The sequence below is a fragment of the Sebastes fasciatus genome, chromosome 12 (genome assembly GCF_043250625.1).
Source record: "Sebastes fasciatus isolate fSebFas1 chromosome 12, fSebFas1.pri, whole genome shotgun sequence".
NCBI classification, from domain to species: domain Eukaryota; kingdom Metazoa; phylum Chordata; class Actinopteri; order Perciformes; family Sebastidae; genus Sebastes; species Sebastes fasciatus.
In genome coordinates, this window is record NC_133806.1 from 22,311,819 (window position 1) to 22,328,772 (window position 16,954).

At 39.5% G+C, this 16,954-nt stretch overlaps 2 protein-coding genes across 2 annotated transcripts in view; both read left to right on the forward strand.

Annotated features, from left to right (window-relative positions):
* The window catches only part of mal2 (mal, T cell differentiation protein 2), a 321,233-nt gene that overhangs the window by 286,205 nt on the left and 18,074 nt on the right, over positions 1 to 16,954 (forward strand). The gene's annotated exons all lie outside the window — the stretch shown is intronic.
* Positions 1,984 to 15,638, forward strand: colec10 (collectin sub-family member 10 (C-type lectin)). Its single transcript, XM_074654194.1, has 7 exons — positions 1,984 to 2,238; positions 4,256 to 4,327; positions 10,076 to 10,147; positions 12,243 to 12,296; positions 13,747 to 13,842; positions 14,712 to 14,923; positions 15,078 to 15,638. The coding sequence occupies exons 1-7, from the start codon at positions 2,139 to 2,141 to the stop codon at positions 15,348 to 15,350; spliced, it is 879 nt and encodes a 292-aa protein (XP_074510295.1). The 5' UTR covers positions 1,984 to 2,138; the 3' UTR covers positions 15,351 to 15,638.

Here is a 16,954-nt window from a genome sequence, read left to right on the forward strand (position 1 = left end):
GGTCTGAAGGGTGGGAGGAAGAGTAAAAGAAGAAGAAGAGAAAAGAGGAAAAATGTGCAGGCCCAGAGGTGCTACTCCCTTGTTGTTGATAAGAAAACATCCCAGTCGATTCTGACTCAATATTGCATACTTTGCTCTCTCCATTTAGCCTAAATGTTTACATTATTTTTCAGTTGATTCATCCATAATTTCCAGCACGTCACAGTTAATTCATTATCATCCAGACTACACTCACCGGCAACTTTATTAGGTACAAGGTGTACCTAATAAAGTGTCTGGTGCTAGTACCGGGTGGTCTTCTGCTGCTGTAGCCCATCTGCTTCAAGGTTGGACGTGTTGTGCGTTCAGAGATGATATTCTGCATACCTTGGTTGTAACGAGTGGTTATTTGAGTTACTGTTGCCTTTCTATCATCTCGAACCACTCTGCCCATTCTCCTCTGACCTCTGACATCAACAAGACATTTCCGTCCACACAACTGCCGCTCACTGGATATTTTCTCTTTTTCGGACCATTCTCTGTAAACCCTAGAGATGGTTGTGCGTGAAAATCCCAGTAGATCAGCAGTTTTTTAAACACTCAAACCAGCCCGTCTGGCACCAACAACCATGCCACGTTCAAAGTCACTTAAATCCCCTTTCTTCCCTATTCTGATGCTCGGTTTGAACTTCAGCAAGTCGTCTTCACCACGTCTAGATGCCTAAATGCATTGAGTTACTGCCATGTGATTGGCTGATTAGCTATTTGTGTTAACAAGCAATTGAACAGGTGTGCCTAATAAAGTGGCCGGTGAGTGTATATGAACTGAAATATTTGAAATAGTGCAAGTTGCACCTTTACAACCTCTTTGTTTCAATTGACACTATCTAATTATTTTCACTTAAACCTGCAAGGCAGAATATTTTTGGCATTATTGGGCAAAAATGCCAAAGTTTGCTCCGGCTGGTGGGCGGTGCTTGGTATTTCCTCAATTGATATCAACATGGCGGCCGGGTCGCATTTCACAGCTAAACAGTACACTACAAGATGTTTCTGAAAACATTTGAGGCGAGATTTAGGCATTGCAGTAACAGAATATTGATTCATATTTGATCAGCGCTGCCAAGTTTGACCGTTTGATTGGAGTTAGCGAGTGATTGACAGCTGCTCAGAGACTGCAAGGCTCCAGCTCGGCTCTGATTGGTTGTTTTCCTCTAGTCTGTGAAATCTTGCCTTTAGGAGCACCGGAGGATACAGAGGCACATGATTTCTTTCAGATTACCTGTCTCATGCACTACTGCCACGCATGCCTTACAGTGCAAAACTATAGGACTGTATCTATGGGACAGTTAGCTATCTGTGTTGTATTGTGCTTTTCAAATTTGACATTTCTCACTCTATTTCGTTGACCATTTTGGTGTCTCTGGCTGTGTAGTACTCTGAGATTTCGGACATTTCTGAATCATCATCATTTTGCGTCATGCTGACTGGTGTACTGTTGTATAACCGCAATGTAAACATTGTATTGTGCAATTTCACACTGCGAACATGCTGGGGACACACTATTATTTTTTCAATCCACTGTGGGAATGATTGAGGGCACTATATAATGTATATATGTTGCAACACACACAAATGAAATTGTGAAGCATATAAAGAGTGCACTACGTAGCAAATAGAAAGTGGTTTCGAGCCCAGACTCTGTGATAAAAGAAATACCATTCCTACAAGTAAAAATTATTAAACACGATAAATAAAAATAAATACACTACATTGTATTTGTCCCGGACTGCTATTCTCTCATTTATCTCCCAATATTGTATCCATCTAATGTATGTTATAAACTGCACAGTTTTAAAATCCTAAGAGACAAGACATACAGGAATGCAGCGCTCTGTTAAGTGTTGTTTGACATTATGACAAGTAACTGATAAGACTCTATAAACAAGTGTGTGTGTGTGTGCGTCCTATAAACAACAGCATAGCTCTGTTCTGACCCTCTCTGCAGTGCGTTTGCTCATTAGTGCTGGACTGATCCTCTTTTCATACAGTTAAAACTGTCATATTGGCACATGAGATACACACTTTGCCGCTATAGCAACAACCTGCAAACCTAAAAAAAATCAGGATCTTCCTCAGTGGTTAGTGATGATTGGGAGATGATGGGACTGTTGGTGCTCTGTGTGTTTGCAGCCGTGTTCAACTACATCTCTGCCTCTACTGAAGTCTGCACCAATGCCCTACTACCTGGAGCTAAAGGTAAGTGTCCCAGAGTGTGTACTTAAACATTTGACTTGAAAATCTTATTAATTGCACAAATCTATGTGGTGGAAGAGGAATAAATATACTCTGATATATTCTCATATATTGGGTTCTTTACAACTTGGTTTGTTCATTCTGGTCTAGATAAGACAATTTATGACTTCATAGTAAATGTAAAGGAGTGTAAACTAAATGTCCTTACAATGTTAATGTCAATAGCGAATGGAAATTCTGAGGAAACACCCCAAATGTGTTTCAGGGTTTACAGAACTGATGATAAAGGTAGCAGGCATGTAATGTCCTGTAGTTTATTAGCTAGCAGTCTGCTACCCCATATAGTCTTTTTGGAGGGAATGCCTCCCCGTGTGTGTGTGCTTTCCATTTTACGACATCCAGTAGCTCGTTCCCCTGCTGATTCAGACAGACAGACCTAATAAAACACACACACTTAAGCTAAGCAGCAGTTTTTCAGCTCCATTCACGCTACTGAAAAACACAGCTTTTAGTTCTGGTTTGAGAGTAAGTTAGAGAGATGTTTATGCAGCAGTCAACATGCAGAAACTGAGATTGTATGCATGTCAAGTGAAAAATCGGAATTTTACAGTTCTTGAACATAGAAAAAATTATATTTGTTTCATTCTCATGAACAAATGTTGTTTTAGAAAAGTAGTTACTGAACTATAAAGTCAATTGGTAGCATGGGAAAGTGAAAAGGCAACAGTCACATATACACTCACTAAGGAGGTGAGTGTACATTTTGTCAGCCTTCCACTGAATGTTCCGTAAGAAAGTCCCATTGTAACAGCGTGTATTTAGACAGCTGCCACTAAACTGAACTGATTATTTGTACAAGTCTCATCCCAGATACACTGCTGACCACAGACTCAGCCTCTGAGTGTGTGTTTTCTCACGTCTGCGTATTCGTGTGGGTGTCGGACGTGCATTTTTCTGTGTATCATCCCAAACCAAAATTGTCCACACAACTGCTCTTATTTATTTTAACTTCTCCAACAAACATTCTTTTATTGCATTTACTGGTACTTTGACTTCAGCATGTTTAAATGGATTTACCGGCATTTTAGTTTGTTTTTTATTGAGACATAAGAATGTCTACAGAAAAGTTACATGATTGAATTCGCTTTTACTCACAAATCTCTCTGTTATTTGACACCTTAATCACACAAACGCGGCGTGTTAGTAATTTTACCGTGCATGGTTTCAGTTCAGTAGTCCGCAAAGGGAAACAATTTTATGCAGACAGAAACACTTGAAATTGCAGTGATTTAGGTTTCTTGAAAATTGCTGTACAGCCTGGTGAATTGAATCATTAATTTTCCTAAGTACTCCTCCAGTCTAATAGAGGGAGTTTGTTACAGTCGTTCATATTAAAGCCCAGCACTTAACAAGATATAAAGTGCTGTTGGCATCAACAAGTGGGGCAAAATTACAGCTCTAATAGACACTCTGAAACCTCTCAGGGTTTCTTGCCAAGAGCTCTTTGAGCAGTGGACCAACCAGAGATATTTCTCCTGAACCCATTTGTGCTTTCAACTCTGAAAAATACGTGGTGTCACTAATACTTAAAATGAGTAAGTGCTTTTGAAAATGGTATTGGCTTGGATGACCATAGATTAAAATGGAATATGAAGAGTCAAAAACACTTTTATAAACATCCAAAGTTGATTCAAACTCAACTTTACAGTAGTAGAGCACCAAAACCCACAACTGGGCCTGCACTGGATCTTACACAAACACTCACTCACCCGAGCGCTGTGCTGTAGATGTTCTTGGCCAACTGTTAGTTTTGATAATGTTTCATCATTATCCTGTGATGGCTTCGATATTCCATGCGTGCCAGCAGTAAGTGGGAATATACAGATTTAATCTCTGTCACTCTGGGAAAGCAAGCTAACTGTGCACATGGCCTCTGACAGGCCTCTTCCAAACAGAACGAAACTGCTCTCCTTATGCATATCATTTTCATCATCTTTAATGTCTTTCCCTTTTAATCCAGGAGACCAAGGTGAGATTGGAGAGGAGGGAGAACAGGGAAGACTGGGAAAGAATGGACCACCAGGACTTCCAGGTATCAAGCATCCATCAATCTATTATTTATAATGTGCATAGTGGGGAAATTATGTATAAGGTGCATAGTGGGGGAAAAGAAGGACGAAATGGTGACAAAAACAATACAAGACACTTCCCTGATAAAAGAGTACTCCACCGATTTACCATTGTAGTCCCAACACTGTCAGACTCATAATGGACAGTTAAAAAAATGGATGCAGCAGAACCAGAGATAAAGTCTTTTATTATTCCGTGGATTCCTCTTCCTCGTCAAAGCCTGATGCCTACATTAACCACAGTTGGAGATTTGAGTGTGTTATGCTCAGGCAGCAACTTCCAGCTCTGAAAAGTGAAGCCAATGCTGAAGTGCCTTAAACTTTCATTCTTTCTAATAGCCAGCAGGGGGCGACTCCTCTGGTTGCAAAGAGAGGTCTAATTGTATAGAAGTCTATGAGAAAAGGAGCCTACTTCTCACTTGATTTATTACCTCAGTAAACATTGTAAACATGAGTTTATGGTCTCAATCGCTAGTTTCAAGTCTTCTTCAATACAGCATGATGTTCATTTAGTAAATTATGGTCCCATTTAGAGTCAAATAGACCATAAAGCAGGGTATGTTTTAGGGTGTGGCTACCTTGTGACTGACAGGTCGCTACCACGGCGTTGTCCGGTCTGGGAGTTGTTGTCTTTAACCCTTTCACAGTGTGTTTTTAGTTCCAGAAAGTTAATTATAAAAAAAAATGTATTGCCTAAAAATGTCTTATTCAGCGTTTGGTTGTACTTAGCTCGACCCTCTGGTGTCACTTCTGGTTGCAAAAAAACAAGATGGTGACAGTCAAAAACCAAGATGGCGACAGACAAAATGCCAAACTCGAGGCTTCAAAACAATAGCAGACGTCACGGTGACTACATCCACTTCATATATACAGTCTGTGGTTATGCTAGTAGCAGCTAATATAGCCCTGAGCCGCTAGCCTCAAGCAGAGATGAGGACAACATGGATCTGGTAAGTCAATTTCTTTCTAACTCCACATGATTTTCTTTCATTTTTAAAAACTTGTAGTCTTCAACCCCAACGACGCTGACTCAAGTGACATCACCACAAAAGGCTTCACACAACTTTTTCCCATATGTAGTAGTACTGCCCAAGACCTGTAAACAGACTTTGATGTGTAATATTGGTGGAGTTCCCCTTTAAGGCCAGCATTATTGTCCAAATAAAATAACATTTGGTTTGTTATCAGACTGTGGTTGAAGATGATGCAGTGGACAAATATTAGCTTTATCGCAGTGACTCCAGGTTTGTTTTAATGGCACCCACACTAGCTGGACTTTGTGAGTCACAGAAAAATCAGACTTGAAAACTCCTCACGTAGAAGAAAGATGAAACCCGAAGATACGTGGTCGACAAACAGTGTCATAGGTCAATTGTAGGTGACTGTGTATTGCTTGGTGTTGACTGTGGTTGTACTAAACTTTGCAAAGTTTGGAACACAGAACCGTTATTTCTGCACTATTATCCAGGTAATTCAACATTCAATTATATTGTAATGTAGTGAAATAATCTCATTTCATTGTGAGTTTTTATTTTCTTAAAGGTACATATCAATAACCGGTTAGATGAGTGGAATTTTTTTCAAATAGGCCTTTTGCACAGCAGACATTTTGACATTTCATAGTAGGCAAAGCACAGGTGTTACCAGTGAGCCATGACAGTGTGATGCAGCTAAATGGAATTCAGCCTTCGTTAATTTATTACTTACACTTGTGCTTACATGTCAAAATGTCCTGTTTAAAAGGCCTAATGGTGCAAAAAGATGATTGACAATAAAGTACTGCGCTTCTGTTTTTATCAACATGCTTGCAGCATGTGTAACAAGGTCTAAAGACGACTGAAAGTGGAATAATAACAGGAAAAAGAAATGGGCGGGAAGGCCTCACTTCTCTCTTATGTTTGCACAGAAGCAATAAAGTCTGACTCCACCCGTCTGTAGCTCAGAAATATAATTTACATTGCTGCCGTAACCTGGACAAACAATCACGTCTTACTCTCTGTACTGCGCGCTTCCAGACAGCCTGCGTGACTTTGCCCTGGCAGCAGCTTCTGCTTTTTCCTGCTCTGGACAGCTTGCTTTCCCTTTTGCTGCGCGGTAGATACAGAGGCCTGCTTTGCTCTGTGGCAGACAGACAGACAGACAGACAGACAGACCTGCTGTGTGTCTGTGCAGGAAGCAGACGTGTTAATTGCTGCTGAGGAAAGCAGTGGCGTCCCGCTTTGCCATATGTGTTCCAACTGGGCTGGTAGACTATCGCACCAACCAGCCAGCCATATGATACACACAGATGACTTTGCACACATACTGAGGCATACATACAATGCACTATGTGCACACAAGGCAAGCAAGCATGTGGACACAAGGACGCAGATGGACACGTACAATGCATAATTGTATATACACGCACACACTGTATGAAAGCACTGTTTCCTGGCTGCCCTCTTGCTCTCCGCAGATGTTGGTTGTATTCAATAACTTCCTACACACACTCTACAACAACGGACATACACTTCTGTCATCAGACTGTGTGAGAGACACATGCCAGGACTGTTTGAGTGTTTTCCAGAAAGTGTAAAGAGAAAGAAAGTATATTTACGTGAACTCTTTTCAACTTTGTCGACAGGAGGCTATACGGCAAACCCAATCATTATGGTTTTTCTGTGTGTATGCTTCCTGTAGGAATGGACGCAGGTTCCTATGATGACTTTGTAACTGCAGTATGCCAACGGCTCAACAGATGACGCATGTATTCCCCGTCTTAAGTTAGGCCGTTTTACAGGAAGCATTTTTTGGAATGTTAAAAGGGAATACATGACTGAATGCTCTGGTGGGCAACAAAAACGATTTGTTGCTCCGAGCTTATTAACGTCAACAAACCGTGGTGGTGGATTTCTGCATTTGTTAATTGTGCTTTAGTTACTGTAAAACTGCTGGTAAAGTTTCGGCGAGGATTTCGGCGTTACAGACCGTAGAGTTAGGGGTTATGTAAGGTTCTTAATTCTTGGGAAGGACCTGTTGGGACGGCTAGCAATGGACCATTTGTACAACAAATGGAAAATATGGCTCTAGGACTTTATTTCATGCTCTCTTTCTGTCCACTGAGCTCTGAAAAGCAGAAATACCAGTATTCATATTTGCTCATTATGTTTGAGCAAACAGTGTGTAATGAATGATGTGATCTTAGCATTTTAATCTCCTGTATTTTTGTTACGTTAAGCCTTGAAAATGTCCAGTCCGTTGATCGTTTTTGAAGTAGCTTAAGGCTCCATGATTAGAATGAAAAATTGTGGCCTTCTGCTCCTTTATCCTCCAGCAGCTGGAGAATCCAGACGTTAAACCGGTTGGAGGGGTTGGCCATTATAAAGAGTGACTGCAGTGATAGGGAGGACTGTTATCTGGACGTTCAGATAGACGGTTTAACTGGCAAGCATAAGCACATGTGAAAACAACATTAATCAACTTTTATAGACACAGAAGGAATAACAAGAGACCAACAGATTGAATTTCTTCACGTAGCAAAAAGCAAACACCTATAATCACAGACCACGGTTCACAATCAGTTCTCAGGTCAGTATCGTGAAAATATTTACTTTGTGATGGTTTCTCAGGCGTTCGCGCTGAAAATTATGCAAAAATTGCATACAGATTACAGTGAAATGCTGAAAATTCCCATACTGGCCAAAGAGTCTACCGGACCTCACACAATCCATAAGACCTCACACCTTCTGCCAACACTTCTCAAAAATCATCAAGTACAAAAACAACATGAGAAAGTGGGAAAGGGGAAATAGTAGTGAATAGCTGACGCTGTGTGTGTGTGTGTGTGCGAGCGTGCGTGCGTGCATGTGTGTATGCAGTGAACCCCACTAATATGTCACTTACTATTTCAAACCCCATCAATTTCCAGTTGAATAGTTTCCTGAGGAAATACTCGTTCAAGTGCTGGCAGAAAGCCTCAGTCTGCTCTGTAGTTTTCCCACACATACACACACACACACACACACACACACACACACACACATACAGACTTGTTTATTTTCATCCTACACTTTCACTAAAACATCCAAAATCTTATGCCTTCTCAGTATCTCTTTTAACACCAAACTAAAGCAGCCTTAATAGGATTGTTGAGAGACAGATGATAGTAATCAGATTACAGAGAAGGACTGTAATCTGTTACAGTCATTGTGGTGACAACAATCAGATCAGAACTAATAATAGATGATCACTATCGATGCTTACAAATACAAGAACTCGATCAACTCATATCATGTTCTGTGTGCCAGTACAGGAACCAAAGAAACCAAAAATAACAAATACACATAACATCCACTTTTACTGAACCAGCTACAACAATGTGCACTTTCTCACAGACTACCTTCACTCCCACAACCTCTCAACCCCAAAAAAACATTAGTTTGTGCCCAAAAAAAATCAGCATGTTTCCCTCTAATTTATTTACTGGCATAATAATAATAGCAATAACAGCATCAATTGGAACCGAACAATGCAGTGATTGTTGGAAGAAAGCCTCAGGGCTCGCAGTCTCTGTGAGGATGCAATTATATTGATTAAGCTTGAAAACATCAAAATAATCAAGAAACAAAAGAGAAATGATGAAAGCCATGAAAAATGGTCATAATCGTAAGAATATGACAGGCCTGGCTTATATAATGCATGCCTAACAATTAGGGATCTTTAGGAGACTAGGGCAGTGCACGTTTGGAGTGCATGCCCGTCCGTAACGGGCCGATTGCTTGAAGTTCTGCTGGCAGCGTTGTCGAGAACGTATGGCTGCTTGTACCCACCAAGGGTGAAATTGATTGACGGTTCTCAAGGTATGCGAAGGACAGTCATACATACAGTATATATACAGACAGACAGAGAATACTTCCTTTATAGTTAGATGATGCTGCTTCAGCCAATATTTACCATATTTGTCATGGTCTCTCAGGCATCATATCTACACATGTCCACCAAATGTGGTCACAATAACACAAATAGGCAGGAGATATGACATTTTTTGTAATATAAGCCCTGACCACAGCATTTGAGCTAACCTTGAGGGCCAGCTATAGTAAAACTGTATGGAACATCAGCAATCTAAAAAAAAATACTTTTTCCGGCTTGGTCCAGAGATCGTTTGAACCAAATTTGGTGACAATTGCTCAAAATTTGTAGGTGGAACAGCAAAAAAAAATCAGATTTGGTAACAATTCAAAATGGTGGAAAATCAGTCTATACGCAAATGGGCGTGGCTTATATGGATAGATTCGTCTGGACTTTTGAAGATTTTGTTTTTGAGACTTATGGTTCAAAAGTTACAGGCCAAAACGTAAAGTTCATTGTTATTGCGCCACCATCTGGTCAAATTGCACCACATGCGACACTGCATTCCCTTTAGTCCTGAGCAATACACCCACCAAGTGTGAAGTAGATTGGGTGAGCTGTTCTTAAGATATGTGAAGGACACACAGAGGGACAGAGAGAGATTCCTTGCTTTATAGTTATATACAATGAAGTGATTTTACAGTGATATCTACCATATTTACTTTACTAAAAGACTGAGGTTCTGGAAAATGTTGCGCATTGTGTACACTACCTTTCTCTGTATATTATGCACTCTGTGTTGGAAAGTCATAATCTCAAACTGAGATGATGAGATTTTTTTACCGTGTCCCGTGAATACTTTCTTTCTCTTTCTTCTCCAGGAGCGTCAGGAGAGATGGGGCTTCAAGGAGAGGTGGGCCACACAGGAAAGATGGGGCCCATTGGAGACAGAGGTATAACAAAAAAGTTTTGTTTTTTTACTGTAAACACTGTCTCCGTCTTTTTTTTTTAATAGCACAAGGAAAAATATACAAAACAATACAGGGAATTAGTACACAAAGATGAAGGATAGAGTTCAATGAACAATGGTGGAAATGATCCTGCAACACAATCAGACACAAACAGTAAACAATAGATGTACATAAATGTATAAAATAAAATAAAACAAACCACAAAAAAAGAAATGATCAGGTCAACAGACAAGGAGCACAAAATAGTAAGATAAGAGACATTAAAAAACAAGGACTGAGATAAAGATGTATACAGTTTTTTTAGCCTTTCTATTCATTTTTAACACATTTCAGGGACTTAAAGTAGTGGCAAAATCAACCATGAATACAGTGAATTGTCTTCATCTCTCCTTCTCTATTATTATTTTTTTATTCATAGACCTTTTTGATTAAATAGCAATACATCAAACAGGAAAGTGCATCAAGTGGAAAGCCTCCCATCCTCAGTGTCTTGTGAAAAAAACATATTTCCAAAATGAGAGAAAGATTGATGGACTTTAAAACCATCAAGTGTATAAATTTGTCCTTGTTCCAGTGCCATGACACTTTTTCAACCTGCCTGTAGTTGTCAACAACAGGCTTAAAAAAATGGCAAAAATGTAGCTGTGAGGTTTCTCCAGGATTTTAATGACTTTATAATTGCCTAAAAGAAGAAATATAGTTTCCTGAGCTCCTCCTCAACTTGGACTGCAGCTCCATGATCATAGACTCAAAACATTAAAATAAGCAGAACGGACATTTTTACACAAATCAGCAAAACTTAATTAGTCCCCAGACTAATACACACTGGGAGGAATTTTCCCCATTTCTTTTATGTTTTAGATCACGTCCAAAGATAGAAGAATACATAATCCTACAGTATGAGGTCACCCAGCTGCTTTGCCCAGGGTGGCTGAAACAATTTCTATCTTTATTTTTATTTTTATGAGCAGTCATGTTCCCCTGCCTCTCTAGGCATGCGCTTTTCTCAGTATTCATTATGTTTAATACACTTACAGGAAAGTGGCTGTGCATCAGCCATCTCAGGCAAAAGGAGTGAGGTCACAGGTTTGGATTTTCCTTGATCCTGAGCGCCTGTAGCTCATAAAACACCTAGAGAGAAAAAACTTTAGCTTTAGGAAAATCACAAGCTAAAATCCAGCTACTGCTTTACTGAATTCCATGTTTCAGACTCATTCACAGAAAATAGTTTTAATTTCCATGTTAGCAAAATTGGTGTTTATTAAAGATATATATAAGATTATTATGATACATGAGCACCTTTGTATCTGCTATAATTCTATGCACATGTCTGCTTATTATGGCTTTTATTTTGATTGGGCAGCTATCTAAGGCTATAGAACTTTAAAATTATTCCCCTCTAGATGACACTGCACTGCCTATCTGGTAGCATTTTATCTTACTAACCCGTGTAGCTTCTATACTGGCAACTGGATAATAAGTCTGAAGCCAGAAATGTTCACATTTTTGTCAGGGTGCTCAAACTGTAACTGTTTATTCCGTCACAAAAGCCACTCAGTCTGATCAGATTGTACAGGTACAATATGTCCTCATACAAACCCAGTCTATTGTGATGTTTTTACTGCAGCGTACTTCCTCAAAAAAACACTCACTTCATTTCCTCAGTAAAGCTTAACTATAAGTGCATATGCTCTGGATTACATTTACACACAAAAGTTACTATTAATCCACATCTCTGCATTTCAGAAGAAAAAAAAAATGTGTGTTTTCATAAGGAGGTCTATTTGGAACAATTAAATATGGGTTACGAAAGGTCAAAATAATGTGACCTAAAGTGAGTAAATCTCTACCTGTGTGCATGCATGTTTAAAAGGTTTTATGTATGATACAGCCATCTGGTGGTAATCTTTTGTAACTACACCACAATGTCATATAATAACATACTGTACAAAGCTGCCAGTATGTTGAATTATTAGTAATAGTGTTATTTATTTATATTTTGAGTGATTAAAAACAAGAAAAAGTGAGTTGCCAGGATCACAGAACTGTCTCACATGTGATTTCTGTTGCTCTGTAGGTAACAAAGGTGATACCGGTTTGGAGGGGCCCTCTGGTCTAAAAGGGAAACCAGGTGAGTAAATCTACAGCAATCGGGCTTTTTTGAGATCCTATATATGTGACAATACTGGAATTGTGCTCCTCTCAGACCAACATGATGATGTTACATTTACAATTAAACAGCCTAGACAGAGAATGTGCCAGTGTTTCCCTGAAACCTCAACACTCAGTCTTTGGTTTCAACTGGTAAATATAGAGTCGTGTCACTTAATGCAAGAAAGAAAACGGTTCCTATAAAATGACATTGGAGATACTTTGGATGCTCCCTACTGCAGAAATACTGCAGAGCAGCATTAAATACAGCTTATAGTGATGTTTTTCATTGTTTTGGGCGTCTACTCCAGCACACGTGAGTTGAAATCAAATGATGACTGTGAGGTTAAAGTGCTGACTTTTAGCTTTCAAATGGGTGTTGTTGGTACAGTAGTTCCCCAATTTTATTCCCATGCTAAAGGACAATGATCTTAAAAATTCAGATGAAGCAAACAAGGAGTTTTTTTTAAGGTCAAACACTAGAATGGTTCGACCTCAATCCACATGATCACATGTTTCACTTGCTGAAAACCAGACTGAATGCAAACAGCCTTGGGACAAGCAAGAAGAGAAGATGACTGCAGTAACAGACCTGGCAGAGCAGTTGGTAACAGACTTGAGTAAAATGTCACTGTTCTACTTTGTTCTGATTACCCTGTGTACACATATCATGAAACCTTATGGATGGCATTGCAAATAATCCTTCAATGGTATTAACTTAATTCAAATAACCCAGGGCTAAGGTGGAGGAGGCTCTTGCCATGCAGCAGGACTTGTGCCTGAGGACTCGTAGGCTCTTAAATGGTGATCAAATCATACAGCAAAGAAAGCACAGTGGTGCTCTACTGCAGTTATTCCCAAAGACTGGGTCGGGACCCACATGTGGGTCATAGGAGATTTTATTAGGGTCGCCAAATAAATTTGCAGAATTTCTACCAGTGTCTCTTACAGATTTATATCTGAGGTACACTTTTGAGCCACACGAGGGAGCCTGAATGTTCATGTTGTTCTGATAATTGTTGCCTACTGATAACATTGAATCCAATACGAAAGGTTAGCATACATTCTGTTTGTACAGTCTCATTTATAAAGTATTTAACATGTGTATGTGTTTTCAATCACACATGCAGAAAACAAAATTGTGATTTAACAAACGCATATCTCTTCGAAAAGGCTGATTTACCTATTCAAGATAATATGAGGTGATGCGGAAACGGCGGTAAAAGCTGTCAGGAATGTTCATTTACGCACAAATTCACTCTTCTCACAATTTATAGATAAGGCCTATTGTGAATTGAAAGAAGTAGAAAAGTTTGGGAAACACTGCTCTTCTGTAAGGTCTTATACTAATATATGTGATACAGTTGTGTCACAGTTGTAACGCACTGTACAGACTCAAATCATGTGCTGTTCTTTGTTTTATCCACCAGGCACAACATGTGACTGTGGCAGGTACAGGAAGGTGGTCGGACAGCTGGATGTCAATGTAGGCAAGCTGAGGAACGCTGTCAGGTTTGTGAAGAACGGTGAGTGCCGAGTGCTAAGATATCTATATGGTTTAGCATTAGCATACACTACAGTAAGTTAGTAAGTCAGCTGAATATCCTCAAAAGTGTTAAAACCATAACATGCAGCTCTAAAGATAAAAAAAGGGAAACGATATATCGTGTTAATATTGAATTTATGAATTTGTAGAAGAAAGAAAATGTTTTGTTACTTAATGTTTTGTGTTTCTTTTGTTGTGTTCCTTGTTCCCTATTCTTTATATTACCTTCCCTTATGTTGTTGTTATCTTTAAGATAAATCTGTATTTTTATTTTAAAGCATTTTTACTGTTTCTGGGTCTGGGGTTGAATCTAAACCAGGCTGGAAAACTGTATAAACACCAATTCCTCATTTGCCTTTTGTTCTTTTGTAAGAATGACTTACAGTATTTAGCTTTCTCATGCATGTGTTTACTCCTGGCATGGAATTTGATGACCTTCGACAACGAGAAACAGCTTTTCTCTCTCCATTTTCTCTTTTTTCCTGTGATTTCTGCAAGCATAGTGGAACTGCCATGTAGATGCAGTAAAGATACATCCTTATATTTATTTATTCATAATGCCATGTCAGTGCTCTGACAATCATGTGGCTGACGTACAACACCCCTAACAATGTTTGGCCTGCTATAGAAAAGGGTTAATGGCAAATAGCAATGTCCCACTGGCTTCTGACTTTTTTGTTTCTTTGTTTTACTTTTTTGTTTTTTACTAAGTACATATTTTAGTGTAGTTTGTTTTACTTTTTTTCTTTGAACATCTACATTCTTTGCAAAGAAAGCTATTTAGTATCATGGAAAACAAGTAAATAACCTAACTCCTAAAGACCTCTGACCCTGTCCTGTCCTGTGCAGTCATCTTGGGGCTGAAGGAAACAGAAGAGAGGTACTACCTGCTGGTGAAGGAGCCCAAGAGGTTCAGAGAGGCTTCAATGAACTGCAAGCTGAGAGGAGGCACCCTGGCCATGCCGAAAACCACCAACACCAACCGTCTGATGGCAGACTACGTCAGTCAGGCAGGACTGACCAGAGTGTTTATAGGAGTGCAGGCTCAAAGCAGGGACACAGTGAGTGGTCCCCATCACATGCTCATAATGAACGCACACACTGCAGCCACTAAAGGAGGATCAGTATCTAGGGCTAAAGTTTCTTGAAACCTGGTTCATCTGTTGTGAATAACTGTCGAATCATTTCTCTCTCTGTGTGTGTTTTTGTCATCAGGATGGAACAAGCAGCCATGTTTATGCAGACTCCAGCCCTCTGCAGGGTTTTGCAGCTTGGAGCCAAGAGGAGGAGCTCAAGTCCAGAGTATCTCCCACCACCACCACAAACTCAAGCTGTGTGGAGCTGCTCAGCACTGGAACATGGAGTCATGTGGAGTGTGAAGCCACCATGTTTTTCATCTGCGAGTTCCCAAAGAGCAGGAGAAGAGGAGGAGGAGGAGGAGGAGGAGGAGGAGGAAGAGGGACGCCTGCCTCGACAGCATCATCATGAGTTAACATATATATGTTAACTCTTGTTAACATATATATATGTATACATATATATTTTTATTATTCCTGAGTAAATGTTAAATGGTTCTACACACTGTACCATTAAATGGCTGATTTGTTTGTGAATGTAAGCATTAAATTCATACAGCTTTCTAAGTATCTTTTTTTTTTTGTAAAGTTTTAATTCCGGCTGCAATTTACCATTATACTCATTGCCGATTCATATGCACATTGCTTTCTTGATTTATTGATTTATCGTTTGACTGATAAAAAATCACAATTTCCCCAAGCTGACGTCTGCAAATGGCTTGTTTTGTTCTTGTTTTGTAACCAGCAAATATTAACGTTAACAAGGTAGAACCTGTTCATTTTGACAGTTTTTTGTTTAAAAACCCCCCACAATTAATCAATTATTCATATTGTTGCAGATACATTTTCTGTTGATATACATTACAACAAGAAAAAGGAGTGACAGGGAGAGAATTTAATATGCTCAATATGTGCACAAATACAAACAGCACAGAAAAGCCTCGGATCAGCACACATTTCAAGCACTCCTCCTTAATCAGGATCCTGCAGGACCCCTTCCTTTTTTCTGAGTGTGTGTTATCGCTGACCCACTTGGGAAGCCTTTTTTCCCGCTGTTTCTCGAGGCTTCCTCTATATATTAAACAATGAATCAGCAGATTGTTGCAGCTCTAGTTTTAATAAACTGGTATCAAGCAACTCAGATAGTTGGTAGCAGAATGGTCTGTGGTCAAGTAGGTTTGTATTTTTTAGGGTTTAAAATGTGCAAATTCAGAGTCAGTGCTGGCTGGTGGCTTGCTTTTAGATTTACATTTAATGAATAACCAAACCAGTATTGTTTTTGAATTCTCATTTTAGTTACTTAAGATCTTGTTATCTCGCTGTAGGCTCATAACTGCCTGCACAAAAGCAAACAGCACTTTTATCACAGTAATTTCACCTCAAATGACATTTCTTGGAATAAAATATGTTTTAGCTGTAAAGCGAAATCTTGTAAGATTTAGAAATTATTTAATTTTCTTGTTTTTTTAGTAATTAAGATGAGTATTCCTTGAATGTACCACCACCTCCCAAATAAAAACATTCTCACTAAAGGCGTATCAAACCCCAAATTCAGAAAGATTTGTGTTCCCTTCACCCAAGTAAGTGTGCACAAATATGCACAAATATATCCTATGCAAATCAGTGAAGGGCATTTGTAGGCAGACCTTTGTTAGTCAGACACACACACACACACACACACACATACACACACACCCTTCCCTCCATCTCTTTGGCAGATGACAGTACACTACCTGCCTGTCACACATCTCATCCAGGAGCTGTACAGCAGCTCTCTGCTCTCTGTCTCCCACACACAGGTGAAGAAGTGTAGATTGAGGATGAAGAGTGCGGCTCTTGTTGCTTCCCTGCTGTTGATGGTACTGTCCCACTACGAAGCCACCGATGGATCTGGTCAATGCAAAGGAAAAACAGTGGATGTGTTTCTGAAAAGCTCCTTTCTATGTTGTGGGGATTTATTCTCTCTCCCAGACACATATATTAAGGTAGGACATCTCCATCTCTTTGCATAAGTAT

What these genes read in the sequence shown, in the direction of transcription:
- colec10 (XM_074654194.1), top strand. Translation starts at nt 2,139, where the DNA reads ATGATGGGACTGTTGGTGCTCTGTGTGTTTGCAGCCGTGTTCAACTAC. An exon ending in CCTACTACCTGGAGCTAAAG is followed by an intron (nt 2,239 to 4,255) that starts GTAAGTGTCCCA and finishes CTTTTAATCCAG; the next exon opens with GAGACCAAGGTGAGATTGGA. An exon ending in AGGCTCAAAGCAGGGACACA is followed by an intron (nt 14,924 to 15,077) that starts GTGAGTGGTCCC and finishes TTTTGTCATCAG; the next exon opens with GATGGAACAAGCAGCCATGT.